We start from the raw sequence: 23,175 nt of genomic DNA, 5'->3' as shown, positions 1-23,175 counted from the left end.
TTTCCAGGGAGGTTTCAAAAAATTTGGGGCGTTTCCAGGAAGTTTCCAGGATCCTGGAAGGTCCTGCATACCTTGAGGCTTTTGGGCTGCTGCCGAACCTCCACGGTGTGCTTCTGCCGGAGCTCCTCCTCACGCCGCTTGTTGTACTCCATCTGGTTGGTGAGCTCGGTCTGGTGCTGGGTCCGGATCAGCTCGGCCCGGGTTCTCTGGACCGTGCTGAGCTGCCGGAACTCCAGCTCCTGGGTGGACTCGTGGTGCCGCAGCAGCATGGCGCACTCCAGGTCCTTCTGGATCTGCTTCTTGTTCAACTCCTGCCAGAGACAGGGGGGTTAGGGAGGGTTCTGGGACGGCGGGCCCTCCCCCCCGGGCCGCTTACCTCTCGCAGCAGGTCCTGCTCCAGGTTGTGGCGAGCCAGCAGCATCTTCCTCTTGTACTGGCGACACTGCAGGTCGTAGTACTGGCGCTGGCGGCGCAGCAGGTTGGACTCCTCCTCCGCCATCATCTGCTGCATGCATTCCTTCTGATGGACCAGCCACTCCTGCTTCTCCCTCTTGGGGGTGGACTGGTTCTCGCTCAGCTCCTGCTCGGCAGGAAGGAGGAACATCTGAGACGCTGCTTCAGAACAAAGGAGGACGCGCCTCCTCCTCCTGGCCTGATCCAGGCAGCTCCTACCTCCTTCAGCAGCTCCTTGCGGTGGCGGTACTGGCGCTTCTGAGAGTCCACCAGACAGCTCAGCTCCTTCTTCTGCTGGCCCAGGATCTGCTGCTGGAACTTCTTCTCCTCCACCAGAGCCGCTTTGATCTACAGGACAGGAAGAAGCCAAACATGTGGTGAAGCTGCGGGGAAGCAGGAACGGCGCGGCGCCGCCGCCTGTGGAGGTCAACCAGCACCTCTTTCTCCAGGATGGCCTGGTTCTTCCGAGCCAGCTTGTCCAACTCTGAGGAGAAGTTGGTCCTCTGGTTCTCCAGCTCCTTGTCCAGCTTCAGCTGATGCTCGTCCATCTCCGCCTTCAGCTTGTTCTCCAGGCCCATCAGCTGCTTCTGGTGCAGCTGCCTCATCCGCTTGTAGCCGGACATCTGGTCCCGCAGCGCCGAGCCCTGCTCGTGTTCCTGGATCTGACGGGTCACCTGGAGGAGGAGGCCGCAGGTCAGACAGAACGCCCCGCCCCCAGAGCACCTTCTGAACGGACCAATCAGAGAGCGGTACCGAGATGCCCTGCATGAGGAGAACCTTCCGTTCAGATCCTAACAGACATTCCCAGCAGGTTCTAGAGGCCTGAGGGCCACAGCAGCCTAATGGCTGCCCTTAAAGGGCCACATGTAACTTAGAAATGTAACTAAATGTAACTGAATGTAATGTAAAATAAATGTAACTACTCCTAAATGTTAAATAAGTCATTATTTATCATCACCTATTCAAGTGAAAATTACACTTGCATAGAAAACATGTTGCGTGTTGCTCTAACATAAATAAAACCTTTTAAATGTTGTCAGCTTATATAAACCAACATAACTCCATTAATGAAGGATCAAACTGTCCAAGTCAATAAAAACATAAAACTGAGCCGCACCGTATGACACACGTAGCATTTTACAAAAATAAATAGAAATCTATAACAGCTTTGCATCGACTGATGGTTTGATGCAAACATTAAATAATCAAATAATTACAACAGAATCATTCACGTTTATTTACATAAATTGTATGATTTCCCCCCAAACACACGGTTCCAACAGCATGAGCAAGTTCAACTCAAGACTTTTCAAGACTTTTTAATGCCAATTAAGGCCTTAGTTTTATCTTGAAGGATTCAATGCTTTTCCAGACTTTTTAAGGACCTGCAGGAACCTGCCAACATTCCTGCAGACCATCTTTTCACATTTATGACAAACGTAATTTGGGCGTTTTATTGTGAAGATCCCGCTGCTGTTTTCTGTGCCTCGCCAAGGCTGCTTTCCTGCAGGGGAGGGGCTGGAAACCTGCACTCTGTCTGCAACTTTTTACCAGTTCAAGGATAAAATCTCTGCATATAAAACAGGACCGACGCGTTTATAGCTGATATTTCCAGGAGATTATAAATTACAGCCACAGGTCGCCTTCGCGTCGGAGCTTTTACAGAATGCTTTCTAATCATCTGATCCAAACATCCACCCAGACCTGCGTGGTTCTAGCAGACTACCGGACCGGTTTGGCTCCGGGCCGCTGAGTGGACCGACTGAGGTGTGGGCGGTGCTTGAACATAGTTTCACTATTGTCTGATCTGCGTTTCCCCGGCGATGGTTGATCATCCTCGGACTGGCTGTCAGGATCTGAGCCGCTTCCTGCCCAGTCCTCCTCATCGGTCTCTCCCTCTCCGCCGATGATTTGCCATCATCAGATCGCCATCATCGATCTGTTGAAGCATTTCTAAAGCCTGTTTCGCTGTTAGGTTCCTCCTGAACGCCACTTTTTCCATATTAGCCAGAGTTCTAGGTAGAATGTTGGTTGCTAGGCAACGGTACCGAACGTCAATCAGCCGCGGGAAGAATTTACAATGCAGCTAATAGAGCCGGCTGTGGGGGATGGAGGTCGAATTAACCATATTTAATTTATAAGTTTTAATTTTATTTAAAAAACTAAATGAAAATGAAGGAAATATAGAAACAGGAAGAGTCAGTTAATATGAGCAACATAAGATTCATTTTAAATAAAGTTCTTTCCCTTTAAAATCTCAGAACCGTCAAAATGACGGCTGAGGGCCACATCTGGCCCGCGGACCTCGAGTTTGACACGTGTTCTAGAACATTCTGGACCCACTGGAGGTCCACAGCTCACCATCACCTGGACGGGCCGGGTTCTGGGACTGGGAGGCCGGGTTCTGGTACTGGGAGGCCGGGTTCTGGGACTGGGAGGCCGGGTTCTAGTACGCCGGGTTCTGGGAGGCCGGGTTCTGGGACTGGGAGGCCGGGTTCTAGTACGCCGGGTTCTGGGAGGCCGGGTTCTGGTACGCAGGGTTCTGGGACTGGGAGGCCCGGCCCGTATCAGTGATGTTCTGCTGGTTCTTTACTATCAACACTTCAATCATTCATTGATTTAATATTTAAACTGGCTGCTGATGACATCATCACTACTCTGATTCCATTGTGGGAGGAGTCAGAGGGGTCAGAGGTCAGGCTGTCCTTCCCTCCATCACCAGAAGCTCAGTCCGGTTCTGACCCGGTGCCGTAGAACTCACCAAGGAGGCGGTGCGGATGGTGGCGAAGTGGTCCCGGTTCCGGTAGAAGGCCCGGCGGTGCCCCGCTGACGGAGCCTGGGGCTGGTCCATCTCCGGCTGGTACGGGTCGTCGTAGATGTTGTCGGGACCCTGCAGAGAAGAAGGAGGAGGAGGGGTCACTGAGGGCCTCCAGGAGGGGGCCCGGGTGCAGGGGCCCGGGTGCGGCTGTGTTGCTCACCATGGGTCGGTGGATGATGGAGCTGTTGGAGGTCACCGTGTTCTCGCCCTCCTGCATGATGGCCATCTCGCTGCTGCTGTCGTCGGAGGCGTCCGCCAGGCTGTTGACGGAGCTGCTCTGGGAGCTGGCTGAGATGGACATACTGGGAACGGACTGGGAGCTCTCCATGCTGTTCACCGTTCCGCTCTGCAGCAGGTACTGCTCCGCCTCCTGACAAACACACGCTGGTTCAAACATGGCCGCCGGCTTCCCCGGGCCTTTCAGGGCCAGAGGCGCCACAGGTCACAGCTAACAACGCCTGATGTCAAACATGGCCGCCGGCTTCCCCAGGCCTTTCAGGGCCAGAGGCGCCACAGGTCACAGCTAACAACGCCTCAGAACCTGACGTCAAACATGGCCGCCGGCTTCCCCGGACCTTTAGGGCCAGAGGCGCCACAGGTCACAGCTAACAACGCCTGATGTCAAACATGGCCGCCGGCTTCCCCGGACCTTTAGGGCCAGAGGCGCCACGGGTCACAGCTAACAACGCCTCAGAACCTGACGTCAAACATGGCCGCCGGCTTCCCCGGGCCTTTCAGGGCCAGAGGCGCCACAGGTCACAGCTAACAACGCCTGATGTCAAACATGGCCGCCGGCTTCCCCAGGCCTTTCAGGGCCAGAGGCGCCACAGGTCACAGCTAACAACGCCTCAGAACCTGACGTCAAACATGGCCGCCGGCTTCCCCGGACCTTTAGGGCCAGAGGCGCCACGGGTCACAGCTAACAACGCCTCAGAACCTGACGTCAAACATGGCCGCCGGCTTCCCCGGGCCTTTCAGGGCCAGAGGCGCCACGGGTCACAGCTAACAACGCCTCAGAACCTGACGTCAAACATGGCCGCCGGCTTCCCCGGGCCTTTCAGGGCCAGAGGCGCCACAGGTCACAGCTAACAACACCTGACGTAAAACATGGCCGCCGGCTTCCCCAGGCCTTTCAGGGCCAGAGGCGCCACAGGTCACAGCTAACAACGCCTCAGTACCTGACGTCAAACATGGCCGCCGGCTTCTCCGGGCCTTTAGGGCCCAGTTTCAGCTCAGAAAAAATAAAAACCAGTTTGAATCTTTGAAAGGGATCCGAGCTACGGAGGCCCCATCCTGCCACCGTTAGAAACACCTACAGAAATAAATCACTTCATTTTAGAAAACTGCTTGGAAAAGTAAATAATAATATGAATATTTGCCTTTAAATGTTACAAAATAATAAAAGGAAAATATTTCAATTGATCAATTATTCATCAAAAAATATATATTTCAATTTACACTTTTATTTTTACGTTTCTTCTTGCTTTGATGCTGACTCATTTTTAACCCACTTCTTTTCTGTGATACATTTTTATTTTGTCTTTCTGTATTTATTCCAACTGTGTTTTTTTTGTTCCGTATTTCCACTGCAACCTTTATTTTTTCATATTTATTCACACCAACATTTTTAAAAGATGTTTTTATTTTTATCTCATTATTTAATTACACCACAGCATTTTAAATCATGTTTTTTCTTCACCATAAATATTGCTTCTCATTTGGTTTTTAAATCCTTGTATTTCTGAAACAATTATTTATTTCTGCCTCTTTCTGTTTTTTTTACCTGCTCTTTTATTTCCTTCTTTTTACACTTTCTATATTTTCTACTTCTTTGTTTTTTTTCCCTCCATAGGTAAACTGAACCGGGACCTCAGGTACGGCGGCGCCGGCGAGCCGCTCCGTTTCTAAACTGTTACGAGAGGCGGCCCCCTCCTGTCACGGTTGAAATAAACCATTGAACTTTTTCAAGCAGTTTTCTATAATTCAGTGATTTATTTCTGTAGGTGTTTCTAACGGTGGCAGGATGGGGCCTCCGTACCGACCAACGCCTCCAAAAACAGAATCACAGACTGCCTCCGACAGCTAGACTGAGACTTCAGATTAGATCCAGGGAGGACGTTCCATGTTTATATGGAGTCCTTAAGGAAGGAACGCCCCTCGGACCCGCCGTCGTCGTCATCATCATCATCATCGTCGTCAGCAGCAGCAGCATTAACTTAGAAACAGCTCACTAACCCTAACCCTCCATCTGAGGCGGCAGAAACATCTTCAATCAGCAGGACTGAGTTCCCTCCAGACCACATCTGCTCCCTACTGGACCTACTTCTAGATCAGAGATCATTTTATTCAACTTTTCTTGTTTGAATCCAATCAGAAGTCTCTCTGCTCTGTTGCTAGGCAGACACCATCAGGCTCCTCCCAGATAAGGCTGCAGTGTTGATCAGAGATGCTAGCTACGCTGCAGGTGAACTTCCATAAAGGAGAACCTAGAATGACGGACCTCCTTCCTCTCCTGATGGACCGCCATCATCTTCATCAGGCGTCTGGCGGGTCCTCCATCATGGCCGGGCTGGATGAGGCTAAAGAAGACGTCCCCCCCCCCCCCCCCCCCCCCCCCCCCCCCCCCCCCCCCAACCCCCCCCCCCCCCCCCCGTGATGCGTGCTCTGCTCACCTCCTCATCCTCTCCTCCCTCAGACACCGGACCGTTCTGCTGCGTTTCCTGGAACAGGATCTTTTTCATCTTGCGGTACTGCAGGTTGTCCAGCTCCCTGACGGCGTCCTTGGTGCGGGCGATCAGGTCCATGATGACCGTCAGCGGACGCTCGCGGCACAGGAAGCGATGCTGCAGGGGGAGGAGACGGATGAGGCGGGCGGCGGCTCAGACAGCAGAGGACGCAGAGAGCGGAGCTTACGTTGAGCAGGATGTCGGAGGTGGGCCGGTCCTGAGGGATCTTCTGCAGGCACGAGTCCACGAAGCTGCGGAAGGAGTCAGACCTGCGGGAGGGACAGAGGAGGCGTTGGTAGCGGCAGGTTGTGGCAGCGGCGCCGGCGGAGCAGAGGTTCCTCACCAGTGGTTGGACTGCAGGACGGGGCTCTCGTTCTGGGCGATCTGGTATAAGGCACTCATGGCGTTCATGTTGAAGAGCGGTGGCTTCCTCTCCGCTGAGGAGACAACAGAGCTTTAAAGATCAGGGACCTTCTGAGGGACAGATGGCGGCGGCGGCTCTCACCCAGCTCGATGCAGGTGATCCCCAACGACCAGACGTCCACCTTCCCGTCGTACTGACCTTCATCCATGGCCAGGATCACCTCAGGAGCCATCCTGCAACGCCACACAGAGACTTCAGACCCAAACCGCTCGACCTCAGCCTCACAGGACTTTATGACCAGCAGGGGCGCCAGAGGGCTCAGAGTCTAAAACCAGTAGGATCAATAATCCAGACCGCTGATCTGGATGTTTAGATGAAATCTGACCAACTTCAGTATATTATTCTGGTTATGGACACAGCTGAGCTGATTTAGGATCAGATATATTCTCTCCATGACGAGGATTAAATATAATCCCGTGTTTCTACAGGATTTTAGGAGACTGGGGGGGGGGGGTGTCTGACCCTCGGGGGTTCTCATGTGTGCATATTTTTAACCGTGGTGTTTCCCACTTAAAGGGGAACGCCGTTTTTTTCCATTGGTTCCTTGATTTTCCGTTATTCCATCATGTTCTACTCACCCATCTGAGTTTAGTGTCATTTGGAGCCGTTCTGAAGATATTCCGTTAGGTTATATCCAGTAACGTCTTCCTATGGGCAACGACTTGAAGGCACAAACTAAACTGTTCATCATTTATCCTTTATGGAACGCCAGCATTCAGAACATGGAGGCCAATCACTGTCCCCCAGACATCCGCCGTTAGATTTATATTGTTTTAAATCAAAGCGCCCTGGTGAGACGACCTGCTGGTGCGGTCGGTCTTGGGTTCCTCATGAGGCTGGATCTGCCAGTCCCGCCTCATTTTTACCCCTTTCCCACTGGCCTAAAACCAGTTTAAGCCAGTTTACCAGTGGGCTTCTAGTGGCAGTGGGAACAGCTCACTGACGCGTGTCAATCCGGGTCAAACGACTAGGATGGCGACACGCGTTAAACTCCCCCAGGCTCTGATCGGCATCCTGTGGGAACACCAGAGCCAGGTCGACCCGCTAAATTATGATACCATCGAACGCATCGTACGGACGCCATCACACGGCGCCGGCTGCTTCTGATCCAACAAGCAGAAATGCGATAAACATGGAGCAGCTCTGGTGAGATGGATTCAGTCCGATAGTAGAGAGAAACTATAAAGCTCACCGACTACACCCTGCTTCCTCACATGATGCTCTCCATTGTTTACTTTCCTGATTTCTGTCGCACTGGTGACATCACCAACGCTAAACCAGTGTGATGATGTCACCAGACACACTAACAGGTCGCTGTTACGACCTGCTCCAAGTCAGACTGGGTCGGCAGCTGTCTAACAGGTCGCTGTAACGACCTGCTCCGAGTCAGACTGGGTCGGCAGTTGCCTAACAGGTCACTGTAACGACCTGCTCCGAGTCAGACTGGGTCAGCAGCTGCCTAACAGATCGCTGTAACGACCTGCTCCGAGTCAGACTGGGTCGGCAGCTGCCTAACAGGTCACTGTAACGACCTGCTCCGAGTCAGACTGGGTCAGCAGCTGCCTAACAGATCGCTGTAACGACCTGCTCCGAGTCAGACTGGGTCGGCAGTTGCCTAACAGGTCGCTGTAACGACCTGCTCCGAGTCAGACTGGGTCAGCAGCTGCCTAACAGATCGCTGTAACGACCTGCTCCGAGTCAGACTGGGTCGGCAGTTGCCTAACAGGTCACTGTAACGACCTGCTCCGAGTCAGACTGGGTCAGCAGCTGTCTAACAGGTCGCTGTAACGACCTGCTCCGAGTCAGACTGGGTCAGCAGCTGTCTAACAGGTCACTGTAACGACCTGCTCCGAGTCAGACTGGGTCGGCAGTTGCCTAACAGGTCACTGTAACGACCTGCTCCGAGTCAGACTGGGTCAGCAGCTGCCTAACAGGTCGCTGTAACGACCTGCTCCGAGTCAGACTGGGTCAGCAGCTGCCTAACAGGTCGCTGTAACGACCTGCTCCGAGTCAGACTGGGTCAGCAGCTGCCTAACAGGTCGCTGTAACGACCTGCTCCGAGTCAGACTGGGTCAGCAGCTGCCTAACAGGTCTCTGTAACGACCTGCTCCGAGTCAGACTGGGTCAGCAGCTGCCTAACAGGTCGCTGTAACGACCTGCTCCAAGTCAGACTGGGTCAGCAGCTGCCTAACAGGTCGCTGTAACGACCGGCTCCGAGTCAGACTGGGTCAGCAGCTGCCTAACAGGTCTCTGTCACGACCGGCTCCGAGTCAGACTGGGTCGGCAGCTGCCTAACAGGTCGCTGTAACGACCTGCTCCGAGTCAGACTGGGTCGGCAGCTGCCTAACAGGTCTCTGTAACGACCGGCTCCGAGTCAGACTGGGTCGGCAGCTGCCTAACAGGTCGCTGTAACGACCGGCTCCGAGTCAGACTGGGTCGGCAGCTGCCTAACAGGTTGCTATAACGACCGGCTCCGAGTCAGACTGGGTCGGCAGCTGCCTAACAGGTCTCTGTAACGACCTGCTCCGAGTCAGACTGGGTCGGCAGCTGCAGGCCCGTCAGCACACGGCTGACTGGGAGTCGCCTTGCTTCATGTGTTTAGAGACCAGCTCCTCCAATCAGATTCCTCCATCTGTGGTTAAATCAGGGTTTATCTGTTATAAAGTTTAAATAATATCATTCTACTGTGTCTCTTCTGAAGGATTTCATTGCTCTCCAGTTAAAACTTGATATTTTTCTGTTTCCTCTCTTCAGGTCCTTTTTCTGACAGATTTATCTCTGGTAATGAGACGCCGGACCATGAAGGGTTAATGACCCGTTACACACTAACCCAGACATCCAGAACCTTTCGGTCTGAAGCAGAACCAGGTCCAGAACTCACCAGTACGGCGTTCCCACGAAGGAGTTGGCTGGAGACACGATGGAGGCTGACCCGAAGTCGCCCAGTTTGACCTGACCCGGTTCAGTCAGCAGGATGTTCCCGGCCTTCACGTCTCTGCAGCAGACAAACACCATCAGCAGAAAAAAAACCAGAACCAGCTAACAGGAACTGGGCCCGGCCCAGCAGCTGGTCCACTGAGCAGGGTGGATCCAGACTGGACCGGTTCCGACCCAATCCTCTGGGCCCAGAAGAATCAGGGCTGGTTTAGAGCAGAACCAGTCGGTGCTACCAGCAGCTTCTGGACCCTCCATGTTCTGCTGGGTCCCAGGCGGGTCCAGGCGGGCCGTACCTGTGGATCATGTTGTGGGAGTGCAGGTAGGCCAGGCCCTGCAGCGCTCCGTGGCCGATGGCGGCGATCTCCACCTCCTGCAGCGGCTTCTTGTGGACTGAGGAGGACAGCAGACATGAGGACAGGGAGAGACACGGAGCAGAACCGGCAGGCCGGGGGACGCACTCACCTTCCAGGAGGTCCGAGGCGGAGCCCAGGCAGTACTCCATGACCAGCTGAGGGAGGGACGAGGGACAGAGTTAGTCCAGCGGAGCAGCAGGGACCTCCAGCCGGTCCAACAGAACCTACCCATGCCGTGTGCTCCTTCAGGTAGCAGCCCAGGTACTCGATGGTGTTAGGATGGCGCAGCTTCTGCAGGAACTTCACCTCCTTGATGATGTCCTGCCATTTCTGGAGGACAGGGGACAGGTTAGGGGACAGGGTAGAGGACAGGATAGAGGACAGGTTAGTGGACAGGTTAGAAGACAGGTTAGAGGACAGGATTGAGGACAGTTTAGGGGACAGGTTAGGGTACAGGTTAGGGGACAGGATAGAGGACAGTTTAGGGGACAGGATAGAGGACAGGTTAGAGGACAGGATTGAGGACAGTTTAGGGTACAGGTTAGGGGACAGGATAGAGGACAGGTTAGAGGACAGTTTAGGGGACAGGATAGAGGACAGGTTAGAGGACAGGATAGAGGACAGTTTAGGGGACAGGATAATGGACAGGTTAGAGGACAGGATAGAGGACAGTTTAGGGGACAGGTTAGAGGACAGTTTAGGGGACAGGATAGAGGACAGGTTAGAGGACAGGATAGAGGACAGTTTAGGGGACAGGTTAGAGGACAGGATAGAGGACAGTTTAGGGGACAGGTTAGAGGACAGGATAGAGGACAGTTTAGGGGACAGGATAGAGGACAGGTTAGAGGACAGGATAGAGGACAGGATAGAGGACAGGTTAGGGGACAGGATAGTGGACAGGTTAGAGGACAGGATAGAGGACAGTTTAGGGGACAGGTTAGAGGACAGGATAGAGGACAGTTTAGGGGACAGGATAGAGGACAGGTTAGAGGACAGGATTGAGGACAGTTTAGGGGACAGGTTAGGGTACAGGTTAGGGGACAGGATAGAGGACAGGTTAGAGGACAGTTTAGGGGACAGGATAGAGGACAGGTTAGAGGACAGGATTGAGGACAGTTTAGGGGACAGGTTAGGGGACAGGATAGAGGACAGGATAGAGGACAGTTTAGGGGACAGGTTAGGGGACAGGATAGTGGACAGGTTAGAGGACAGGATAGAGGACAGTTTAGGGGACAGGATAGCGGACAGGTTAGAGGACAGGTTAGAGGACAGGTTAGGGGACAGGTTAGAGGAAAGGTTAGTGGACAGGATAGAGGACAGGTTAGTGGACAGATTAGGGGACAGGTTAGAGGAAAGGTTAGTGGACAGGATAGAGGACAGGATAGAGGACAGTTTAGGGGACAGGTTAGGGGACAGGATAGAGGACAGGTTAGTGGACAGAATAGAGGACAGGGTAGAGGACAGGATAGAGGACAGAATAGAGGACAGGGTAGAGGACAGGATAGAGGACAGGTTAGAGGACAGGTTAGAGGACAGATTAGGGGACAGGTTAGAGGAAAGGTTAGTGGACAAGATAGAGGACAGGTTAGTGGACAGGATAGAGGACAGTTTAGGGGACAGGTTAGGGGACAGGATAGTGGACAGGTTAGAGGACAGGATAGAGGACAGTTTAGGGGACAGGATAGAGGACAGTTTAGGGGACAGGATAGAGGACAGGTTAGTGGACAGCTTAGAGGACAGATTAGGGGACACGTTAGAGGAAAGGTTAGTGGACAGGATAGAGGACAGGTTAGTGGACAGGATAGAGGACAGGTTAGAGGACAGGTTAGTGGACAGGATAGAGGACAGGATAGAGGACAGGTTAGAGGACAGGATAGACGACAGGATAGAGGACAGGTTAGTGGACAGGACAGAGGACAGGTTAGTGGACAGGATAGAGGACAGGCTAGAGGACAGGTTAGTGGACAGGTTAGTGGACAGGTTAGAGGACAGATTAGGGGACACGTTAGAGGAAAGGTTAGTGGACAGGATAGAGGACAGGATAGAGGACAGATTAATGGACAGGATAGAGGACAGGTTAGAGGACAGGTTAGTGGACAGGATAGGGGACAGGATAGAGGACAGGTTAGAGGACAGGATAGAGGACAGGTTAGTGGACAGGATAGAGGACAGGTTAGTGGACAGGATAGTGGACAGGATAGAGGACAGGATAGAGGACAGGATAGAGGACAAGTTAGGGGACATGTTAGTGGACAGGATAGAGGACAGGTCAGAGGACAGATTAGGAGACAGGTTAGAGGACAGGTTAGGGGATAGGATAGTTGACAGGTTAGGGGACAGCATAGGGGACGGGTTAGAAGACAGGATAGAGGACATGTTAGGGGACAGGTTAGGGGCCAGAAGACATCCCAGTGTCTCACCTCGTTGGTCTGCTTGCCGCTGTAGGACATCTTCTTGATAGCCACCACCTCGTTGCTGCGAACGTCTCGGGCCTGAAGGGCAACAAAACAACAGGTTGGTTCTGTGTCCAATAGAACCGGACCGGCCCACTGTCCAGAGGAGGGCTGTCTCTAGAGATCTGGTTCCCGTGTGGATCACAGTCTCTAGAGATCTGGTTCCTGTGTGGATCACAGTCTCTAGAGATCTGGTTCCTCTGTGGATCCCTGTCACTAGAGATCTGGTTCCTCTGTGGATCCCTGTCTCTAGAGATCTGGTTCCCGTGTGGATCACTGTCTCTAGAGATCTGGTTCTTGTGTGGATCACTGTCTCTAGAGATCTGGTTCCTGTGTGGATCCCTGTCTCTAGAGATCTGGTTCCCGTGTGGATCCCCGTCTCTAGAGATCTGGTTCCCGTGTGGATCACTGTCTCTAGAGATCCGGTTCCCGTGTGGATCACTGTCTCTAGAGATCTGGTTCCCGTGTGGATCACTGTCTCTAGAGATCTGGTTCCTGTGTGGATCACTGTCTCTAGAGATCTGGTTCCTGTGTGGATCACCGTCTCTAGAGATCTGGTTCCCGTGTGGATCACCGTCTCTAGAGATCTGGTTCCTGTGTGGATCACCGTCTCTAGAGATCTGGTTCCTGTGTGGATCCCTGTCACTAGAGATCTGGTTCCTGTGTGGATCACTGTCTCTAGAGATCTGGTTCCCGTGTGGATCACTGTCTCTAGAGATCTGGTTCCCGTGTGGATCACTGTCTCTAGAGATCTGGTTCCTGTGTGGATCACCGTCTCTAGAGATCTGGTTCCTGTGTGGATCACCGTCTCTAGAGATCTGGTTCCCGTGTGGATCACCGTCTCTAGAGATCTGGTTCCTGTGTGGATCACCGTCTCTAGAGATCTGGTTCCTGTGTGGATCCCTGTCACTAGAGATCTGGTTCCCGTGTGGATCACTGTCTCTAGAGATCTGGTTCCCGTGTGGATCACTGTCTCTAGAGATCTGGTTCCCGTGTGGATCCCCGTCTCTAGAGATCTGGTTCCTGTGTGGATCACCGTCTCTAGAGATCTGGTTCCTGTGTGGATCCCTGTCACTAGAGATCTGGTTCCTGTGTGGATCCCTGTCACTAGAGATCTGGTTCCTCTGCGGATCCCTGTCTCTAGAGATCTGGTTCCCGTGTGGATCACTGTCTCTAGAGATCTGGTTCCTGTGTGGATCACTGTCTCTAGAGATCTGGTTCCCGTGTGGATCACTGTCTCTAGAGATCTGGTTCCTGTGTGGATCCCTGTCTCTAGAGATCTGGTTCCCGTTTGGATCACTGTCTCTAGAGATCTGGTTCCCGTGTGGATCCCCGTCTCTAGAGATCTGGTTCCCGTGTGGATCACTGTCTCTAGAGATCTGGTTCCCGTGTGGATCACTGTCTCTAGAGATCTGGTTCCCGTGTGGATCACCGTCTCTAGAGATGGTTCCCGTGTGGATCACCGTCTCTAGAGATCTGGTTCCCGTGTGGATCACCGTCTCTAGAGATCTGGTTCCCTTGTGGATCACTGTCTCTAGAGACCTGGTTCCTGTGTGGATCACTGTCTCTAGAGATCTGGTTCCTGTGTGGATCACCGTCTCTAGAGATCTGGTTCCCGTGTGGATCACCGTCTCTAGAGATCTGGTTCCTGTGTGGATCACCGTCTCTAGAGATCTGGTTCCTGTGTGGATCACCGTCTCTAGAGATCTGGTTCCCGTGTGGATCACCGTCTCTAGAGATCTGGTTCCTGTGTGGATCACCGTCTCTAGAGATCTGGTTCCCGTGTGGATCACCGTCTCTAGAGATCTGGTTCCTGTGTGGATCACCGTCTCTAGAGATCTGGTTCCTGTGTGGATCACCGTCTCTAGAGATCTGGTTCCCGTGTGGATCACCGTCTCTAGAGATCTGGTTCCTGTGTGGATCACTGTCTCTAGAGATCTGGTTCCCGTGTGAATCACTGTCTCTAGAGATCTGGTTCCCGTGTGGATCACTGTCTCTAGAGATCTCCTGTCAACGATGTTGCTATGACAGCAGAGGAGTGAGCAACCATGCTGCTATTCTGTAATATGCATAACACAGATTAGGTCATAATCCCACTATCTGGTGATCAGAAGTCAGATGATTAGAGGACCGGCACTTTGTTAAACATGTGAGAACTAAAAGAGACTTTTATTTTTAAATGAAATACAGATGAAAGCAGCCCCTGGCTGTCTGCATTTAAAGCAAACATCACATTTCCTGATGGGGAGTGATGGCCTGGTGGTTAGAGGAGGGGAGGTCGCTAGTTCCCGGTTCGATTCCCACAGACTGCCACTCGGGGTCCCTGAGCAAGACCCTTAAAGGAATAGTACACCCAAAACATGATTAGCCTTCATTTTCTACTCACCCCCATGCTGAACAACACTCTGGAGTACTTTTTTGATATCTCAAATGCATCTGGAGATCTGGGAGGCTTCTTGCTGTCTGCTGACATTCAAATAATGGAGGTCTATGGCGCCCGAGACAGAAAGGTCCACAAAAGTCCACAAAAACGTGTCAATATTCCTCCATACTGCTCGTCCAATGTAATCCAAGTGTCCTGAGTGGGTAGCATCCAGAATTTACTCGAAACGAAGTCATTTAGAATGTTTTTAGAGCATAAACAGTAGTGTATAGGATTTCCTAATAGCGCCCCCATGCGCGCTCACGATTCCCCCATGCGCGCTCACGATTCTACGGAAGCAAGAAGCCTCCCAGATCTCCAGATGCATTTGAGATATCAAAAAAGTACTCCAGAGTTTTGTTCAGCATGGGGGTGAGTAGAAAATGTAGGCTAATCATGTTTTGGGTGTACTATTCCTTTAACCCCACACTGCTCCCCGGGCGCCGCACAATGGCCGCCCACTGCTCCCCAAGGGGAGGGGTTAGATGCAGAGAGGGAATGTATCCAATGTGAGATCCATTAAAATAATTTCTTTCTTCTTTTCTTTCATTAGAGGGGAATCATTAGTTAGAGCAAAGGGTTACCATGGAAACGTTGGAAAAACAAATTAAATCCTTAGAGATAAGTCTAAATGTACAGGTGCTGGTCATAAAATTAGAATATCATGAAAAAGTAGATTGATTTCAGTAATTCCATTTAAAAAGTGAAACTTGTATATTATATTCATACATTACATACAAACTCATATATTTCAGATGTTTATTTTGTTTAATTTTGATGTTTACAAATGACAACAAATGAAAATCTCAAATTCATCATATCAGAAAATTAGAATATTGTGAAAAGGTTCAAAATTGATGGCCCCTGGTGCCACACTCTAATCAGCTAATTAACTCAAACCACCTGCAAAAGCCTTTAAATGGTCTTTCAGTCTAGTTCTATAGGCTACACAATCATGGGGAAGACTGCTGACTTGACAGTTGTCCAAAAGACGACCATTGACACCTTGCACAAGGAGGGCAAGACACAAAAGGTCATCGCTAAAGAGGCTGGCTGTTCACAGAGCTCAGTGTCCAAGCACATTAATAGAGAGGCGAAGGGAAGGAAAAGATGTGGTCGAAAAAAGTGTACAAGCAAGAGAGATAACCGCACCCTGGAGAGGATTGTGAAACAAAACCCATTCAAAAATGTGGGGGAGATTCACAAAGAGTGGACTGCAGCTGGAGTGAGTGCTTCAAGAACCACCACACACAGACGTATGAAAGACATGGGTTTCTGCTGTCGCATTCCTTGTGTCAAGCCACTCTTGAACCACAGACAGCGTCAGAAGCGTCTTGCCTGGGCTAAAGAGAAACAGGACTGGACTGCTGGTGAGTGGTCCAAAGTCATGTTCTCTGATGAAAGTAAATTTTGCATTTCCTTTGGAAATCAAGGTCCCAGAGTCTGGAGGAAAAGAAGAGAGGCACTTCATCCACGTTGCTTGAAGTCCAGTGTAAAGTTTCCACAGTCAGTGATGGTTTGGGGTGCCATGTCATCTGCTGGTGTTGGTCCATTGTGTTTTCTGAGGTCCAGGGTCAACGCAGCCACATACCAGGAAGTTTTAGAGCACTTCATGCTTCCTGCAGCTGACCAACTTTTTGGAGATGCAGATTTCATTTTCCAACAGGACTTGGCACCTGCACACAGTGCCAAAGCTACCAGTACCTGGTTGAAGGACCATGGTATCCCTGTTCTTAATTGGCCAGCAAACTCTCCTGACCTTAACCCCATAGAAAATCTATGGGGTATTGTGAAGAAGAAGATGCAATACACCAGACCCAACAATTCAGAAGAGCTAAAAGCCACTATTAGAGCAACCTGGGCTATCATAACACCTGAGCAGTGCCACAGACTGATCGACTCCATGCCACGCCGCATTGCTGCAGTAATACAGGCCAAAGGAGGCCCAACTAAATACTGAGTGCTGTACATGCTCATACTTTTCATGTTCATACTTTTCAGTTGGCCAACATTTCTATAAATCCTTTGTTTTTATTGGTTTTCAGTAATATTCTAATTTTCTGATATGATGAATTTGAGATTTTCATTTGTTGTCATTTGTAATCATCAAAATTAAACAAAATAAACATCTGAAATATATGAGTTTGTATGTAATGTATGAATATAATATACAAGTTTCACTTTTTAAATGGAATTACTGAAATCAATCTACTTTTTCATGATATTCTAATTTTATGACCAGCACCTGTAAGTGATGATGGAAGGAAACACCAGCCCCATTTCCACTACCCTTTAGCAACCAGGCTGAGGTTGGTCCGAATACAGTAACCATGGTAACTGATGAGTCTAAATGGTTCGCAGAACTAAACTGAACTGCGCTAAACTGGTTCTACTGGTTCTTCTCAGCACGGCTCCTACACACGTGAGTTACCTTCTCCTCAGGATGCAGTCCGTCAATCATCTAAAGGAACTGGACTCCTGACAGTCTAACAAGCTTTCGTTACAAAGCGGTAAAAAGCTTAATGCCACTAAACCACACCGATTATGATCAAGGCTGGAAACTTCTGGCTAAATGAAAGATAAACAGTCTGAGAGAAATGAACAGTAAAGCGACCTGTTCAGGAAATGAATTAGAGTTTAGGAGAATTTGATGAAGAAGAATCTGATTGGTTTAAATGCGGACGCTGATGGAGGCTAAAAATAAACTAAATGCTTTAGACAGTCGATTTAAAATATTAACGGCAGGAAGTTTCCACCAATCACCCCTGTGAAGGCGTGCGCCACTCAGGAAAATACGGAAACGCAACGGTTGGAACAGCCGCTTCCCTACAACTTTAAAACTAGAGCCTTTAAAACTCGTCTGCCTCCTTAATGCATCCTAACAGGGCGTTTCCATGGCAACAGTGTTTTTTTAGGAGCTCCAAGCTGATGTTGAACTGGGATCTCTGGAATCGCCTCCTTCATTCATTCAGGTTCCTCAGCCTGGAAGTCTGGTTATTAAAGTCTGACTGACTGCTGAACAATCCAGGCCTAAAGTCTGACTGACTGCTGAACCATCCAGGCTTACAGTCTGACTGACTGCTGAAACATCCAGTCCTAAAGTCTGACTGACTGCTGAACCATCCAGTCCTAAAGTCTGACTGACTGCTGAACCATCCAGTCCTAAAGTCTGACTGACTGCTGAACCATCCAGGCTTAAAGTCTGGCTGACTGCTGAACCATCCAGGCCTAAAGTCTGACTGACTGCTGAAACATCCAGTCCTAAAGTCTGACTGACTGCTGAACCATCCAGTCCTAAAGTCTGACTGACTGCTGAACCATCCAGGCTTAAAGTCTGGCTGACTGCTGAACAATCCAGGCTTAAAGTCTGACTGACTGCTGAACAATCCAGGCTTAAAGTCTGACTGACTGCTGAACAATCCAGGCTTAAAGTCCGGCCGACTGCTGAACCATCCAGGCCTAAAGTCTGGCTGACTGCTGAACCATCCAGGCCTAAAGTCTGGCTGACTGCTGAACCATCCAGGCTTAAAGTCTGGCTGACTGCTGAACAATCCAGTCCTAAAGTCTGGCTGACTGCTGAACAATCCAGGCCTAAAGTCTGGCTGACTGCTGAACCATCCAGGCTTAAAGTCTGGCTGACTGCTGAACAATCCAGTCCTAAAGTCTGGCTGACTGCTGAACAATCCAGGCCTAAAGTCTGGCTGACTGCTGAACAATCCAGGCTTAAAGTCTGACTGACTGCTGAACAATCCAGGCTTAAAGTCCGGCCGACTGCTGAACCATCCAGGCCTAAAGTCTGGCTGACTGCTGAACCATCCAGGCCTAAAGTCTGGCTGACTGCTGAACCATCCAGGTCTAAAGTCTGACTGACTGCTGAACCATCCAGGCCTAAAGTCTGGCTGACTGCTGAACCATCCAGGTCTAAAGTCTGACTGACTGCTGAACCATCCAGGCTTAAAGTCTGACTGACTGCTGAACCATCCAGGCCTAAAGTCTGGCTGACTGCTGAACCATCCAGGTCTAAAGTCTGGCTGACTGCTGAACCATCCAGGCCTAAAGTCTGGCTGACTGCTGAACCATCCAGGTCTAAAGTCTGACTGACTGCTGAACAATCCAGGCCTAAAGTCTGGCCGACTGCTGAACCATCCAGGCCTAAAGTCTGGCTGACTGCTGAACCATCCAGGCCTAAAGTCTGGCTGACTGCTGAACAATCCAGGCTTAAAGTCTGACTGACTGCTGAACAATCCAGGCCTAAAGTCTGGCTGACTGCTGAACCATCCAGGCTTAAAGTCTGACTGACTGCTGAACCATCCAGGTCTAAAGTCTGACTGACTGCTGAAACATCCAGGCCTAAAGTCTGACTGACTGCTGAACAATCCAGGCCTAAAGTCTGGCCGACTGCTGAACCATCCAGGCCTAAAGTCTGGCTGACTGCTGAACCATCCAGGCCTAAAGTCTGGCTGACTGCTGAACAATCCAGGCTTAAAGTCTGACTGACTGCTGAACAATCCAGGCCTAAAGTCTGGCTGACTGCTGAACCATCCAGGCTTAAAGTCTGACTGACTGCTGAACCATCCAGGTCTAAAGTCTGACTGACTGCTGAAACATCCAGGCCTAAAGTCTGACTGACTGCTGAACAATCCAGGCCTAAAGTCTGGCTGACTGGTGATGCTGTCACCACCCTGATCAGACTCCGCCCCCACAGCCCTGCTGCTTCTTAACCCCCCCCCCCGTTACTCACAAAGTAGACGGCTCCAAAGCTGCCATGGCCGATCTCACGCAGATCCGTAAACAGCTTCTCTGGATCATCTTTGCAGAACAGGTCCGCCACGTCCGGGTCCTTCAGATTGCCCGCCCGCGCATTGGAGGGCATGGCCAGGGCCTGCAGGACAGAGACATCACAGCGTTAGACTGGACCCCCAACACCTGATCTAGACTAACATCTGGAGCAGAGCTGAGAACATTCCGGGTCAAAGGAACCGGAACCAGCTTGCACCAAACCGGTTCTTCATGTGGGAATGGCAGGCGAGCTGGAACACGCTGGGAGTTAGTGGGAAAACACGGATGCTCAACAGTCACAGGAGAAAACAAACAGACAGGGAGAAAAATGGCCGCTCCATCCTGAGTAACCGGACGGTTTGGTTCATCCAACAGAAACTGATGTTTACGGCTTCACCACAAACACGGAGCAACTCCTGGAAAAACCACAGAAGAAGAAATGAGCCTGGATCCTCTGGGCCGCTCTGACACAGACAGCGCCATGGGAACGGGGTTAATGGGGCCGCCCTGCGGGACGCTTTAGCTCCAGTTAAACCAGTAACATCACCCCGTCTCTGTGAGCGCCTAATGGGATAAACACTGGGCCCCAGGCCTCATCTGGGGGCCCAGGGCCTCATCTGGGGGCCCCGGCCTCATCTGGAGGCCCCTTAAGTCTCCACGCCCACACCGGGTCCCATCTTAACAAAAACATCAACATATCTGACCAGGATTTGAAAAACCAGCAGAGGGAAATAAAAACCAAAGAAGATGGAGAAGATGGAGCTCCTGCATTGTTGCTCTTCTCCATTTGCTATTTGTTTTGTTTGATTTGTTAATAAACATTTAATTATTTGTTTTTTGCTAAATGTAAAATTTTTTTATCAGCAGCAGCTGAACGCATCGACCAATCAGAAGCTGATCTGGGAGCTGGCAGGGAGTCAGACACAGCACTGCTGATGCAGAGCGCTATGATCACTCCTCTGAAACTGTTTATTAACGCCTAAATTAACTTCAAATGTAGAAACCTGCCGGCAGAATATGTTGGCTTTTATTATCCTGCTGCCTGCAGTTTGTAGCACAGACCTGAAAAACGCTAACATCTACTTCCAGCCGCCACCAACAGGAGGGGAAAACCCCCAAGAGGCGAGCGGGCCTGAGGCAGCTGCTGCTGGGGATTCCCAGTGACAGCGCAGCGCCGCTATAATGCAGGAAGTAGCGTTTCAGAGAAGCTTCGTTTCCCCGGGCCCCCCTACTACGCCGCGCTAAGCCTAAAGATGGAACACACCAAGGTGGACACCTTATGAAATATTCCTAGCTAAAAGCCTTAAACGGGAACAGCGTTTGTTTTCCATTGGTCCTTAATTTTCCGTTATTCCATCATGTTCTAATCGCCCAGATGAGTTTAGTGTCATTCAGAGCCGTTCTGAAGATATTCCGTTAAACTAAACTGTTCATAGTTTATTCTTTATGGTACGCCAGTTTAGTTTGTGCTTCAAGTCGTTGCCCATAGGAAGACGTTACTGGATATAACCTAACGGAATATCTTCAGAACGGCTCCAGATGACACTAAACTCATCTGGGCGAGTAGAACATGATGGAATAACGGAAATCAAGGACCCAATGGAAAAAAAAAACGGCGTTCCCTTTAAAGGAATAGTACACCCAAAACATGATTAGCCTTCATTTTCTACTCACCTCCATGCTGAACAACACTCTGGAGTACTTTTTTGATATCTCAAATGCATCTGGAGATCTGGGAGGCTTCTTGCTGTCTGCTGACATTCAAATAATGGAGGTCCATGGCGCCCGAGACAGAAAGGTCCATAAAAGTCCACAAAAACGTGTCAATATTCCTCCATACTGCTCGTCCAATGTAATCCAAGTGTCCTGAGTGGGTAGCATCCAGAATTTACTCGAAACGAAGTCATTTAGAATGTTTTTAGAGCATAAACAGTAGTGTATAGGATTTCCTAATAGCGCCCCCATGCGCGCTCGCGATTCTACGGAAGCCGGCAGACCAAACCAGCGCATTCAGCTCGGCAAAGAACTCATGCTCTTCCTCAACACTGAAGTCCTCAGACATTTTTCTTTCGTTGTTTCTTTCTTTGCACAGGTAAACAGCACATTTCTTCTTCTACGCTTGCATTATCGGCAGACCAGACGCTGAATGCGCACTTTCTTCCGGTTTGGTCTGCCGGCTTCCGTAGCGTCGTGAGCGCGCATGGGGGCGCTATTAGGAAATCCTATACACTACTGTTTATGCTCTAAAAACATTCTAAATGACTTCGTTTCGAGTAAATTCTGGATGCTACCCACTCAGGACACTTGGATTACATTGGACGAGCAGTATGGAGGAATATTGACACGTTTTTGTGGACTTTTATGGACCTTTCTGTCTCGGGCACAATAGACCTCCATTATTTGAATGTCAGCAGACAGCAAGAAGCCTCCCAGATCTCCAGATGCATTTGAGATATCAAAAAAGTACTCCAGAGTGTTGTTCAGCATGGGGGTGAGTAGAAAATGAAGGCTAATCATGTTTTGGGTGTACTATTCCTTTAAGCCAGGGCAGCGGGGGAACGGTTAGCAATAGGAAATTAAAAGTGTTACAAGGACCGAGTTCCGAATCCAAAGCTAAACACTGATCTGACTGAGCGGAACCTGCAGAGAACTTTCAGTTCCTGGAAGTTCTTCCTGTTAGTTTCCTCGCCCCTGCGGCGGTGATCTACGCCAGATGTTTGTGGTCGAGTGTGGAAACGTTTCCAGGGGTCTGAATACTTTAGCATGTCGCCAGACATCAGGAATGTTTCAACTGGAACGTAAATAATCTGCGGCGATGGACGCTGCAGCTCCATCATCCAGAGCTGACCTGCTGCTGCTGATGCTGAGGGCGCTCGCCATGGCGACCACACATCCATCAACTGTTAAAGCAACACAGCGCATTTAAAGCTACCACTGAAAAAATGCAGAACATAGCTGAAAATAATAAAATAAAGAATTAAATACAGCATAACAATATAAACTAAGGCAATAATAGGATTCCTTTAATTAAAGAAGTACTGCCAGTACTGAAAGACTCTCAGCCATCCACGTTATAGTCGTTCCAAAAAAGTTCATAAAGTTCAAATCAATCCTCTGGACTTTGTTTCCAGGTTTGAAGACGTTTCTCTTCCATCCAGGAAGATTTTTCAATCAAAATGTCAGAAATAGCGTTTAGTTCCAGGTTTTATCCAGCAGCCCAACAAAGCCTGGTTTTAGTTTAGAAAACATGCAAATAGAAACGGATGAACGGGTCCCCCCCTTTGGAATGGGGGTCGTTAGGCTGCTAAGTTAGCCTGCAATGTCCCATACCTGTCTATGCCTCTGAAAGGGGGGTCGTTAGAGGGAATAGTTGGCCTGGCTGAACAGGCGGGCTGTATGGGGGCGCGGATTGTGATGATAGCAGGAAGGAATCAACATTATCGCTTTATTGTAGCTCTTAAAAACTTTGCTGAATTCCAAAAAACACAAAAGATGTGAAGAATTTAATTATAGCAAAGTATATTTTTATCTTGTAAACTTTCTGGTAAACTTGAGGATTTATCTTATTGCATTTCCCAGTGTTTCAAATGTAAATCTGCAGCTCTTCCTGCTTCTAAACACATTAATGAACCAACCTTCTGTTCTAATGATCCCGGAGAAACTCTATATTAGAACATATTAAACATGCGTCTCAGTAGCAGAAGGAGGAGCAGGACAAGTGATGGAGGCGCAGGTAAAGCTCCATGAGCCTGATGTTCAGAGCAATAAATAAATACATCAGTTAAAATGGTTGAATGATGGGGTAAACAT

The 23,175-nt window shown here is 50.0% G+C and overlaps 1 protein-coding gene across 2 annotated transcripts in view; it reads right to left on the bottom strand.

The window, feature by feature from the left end:
- The window catches only part of taok2a (TAO kinase 2a), a 30,552-nt gene that overhangs the window by 4,859 nt on the left and 2,518 nt on the right, over window positions 1-23,175 (bottom strand). For both annotated transcript variants that reach the window (XM_038295243.1, XM_038295244.1), the window contains exons 2-17: window positions 19,328-19,468; window positions 12,132-12,203; window positions 9,940-10,041; window positions 9,821-9,866; window positions 9,652-9,748; window positions 9,303-9,416; window positions 6,503-6,594; window positions 6,341-6,434; window positions 6,185-6,266; window positions 5,944-6,114; window positions 3,432-3,641; window positions 3,215-3,343; window positions 891-1,127; window positions 673-801; window positions 377-580; window positions 72-311 (exon numbers count right to left, since the gene is read on the bottom strand). In XM_038295243.1, coding sequence (XP_038151171.1) covers window positions 72-311; window positions 377-580; window positions 673-801; window positions 891-1,127; window positions 3,215-3,343; window positions 3,432-3,641; window positions 5,944-6,114; window positions 6,185-6,266; window positions 6,341-6,434; window positions 6,503-6,594; window positions 9,303-9,416; window positions 9,652-9,748; window positions 9,821-9,866; window positions 9,940-10,041; window positions 12,132-12,203; window positions 19,328-19,459 — 2,151 coding nt within the window. In that variant the 5' untranslated portion in view covers window positions 19,460-19,468. The remainder of the gene's footprint in view (window positions 1-71; window positions 312-376; window positions 581-672; window positions 802-890; window positions 1,128-3,214; window positions 3,344-3,431; window positions 3,642-5,943; window positions 6,115-6,184; window positions 6,267-6,340; window positions 6,435-6,502; window positions 6,595-9,302; window positions 9,417-9,651; window positions 9,749-9,820; window positions 9,867-9,939; window positions 10,042-12,131; window positions 12,204-19,327; window positions 19,469-23,175) is intronic.

The sequence above is a fragment of the Cyprinodon tularosa genome, unplaced genomic scaffold, assembly GCF_016077235.1.
Source record: "Cyprinodon tularosa strain WSP-4 unplaced genomic scaffold, ASM1607723v1 ctg352, whole genome shotgun sequence".
NCBI classification, from domain to species: domain Eukaryota; kingdom Metazoa; phylum Chordata; class Actinopteri; order Cyprinodontiformes; family Cyprinodontidae; genus Cyprinodon; species Cyprinodon tularosa.
Note: the sequence above shows the minus strand (reverse complement) of the source record. Positions and strands in the feature narration are given on the sequence as shown.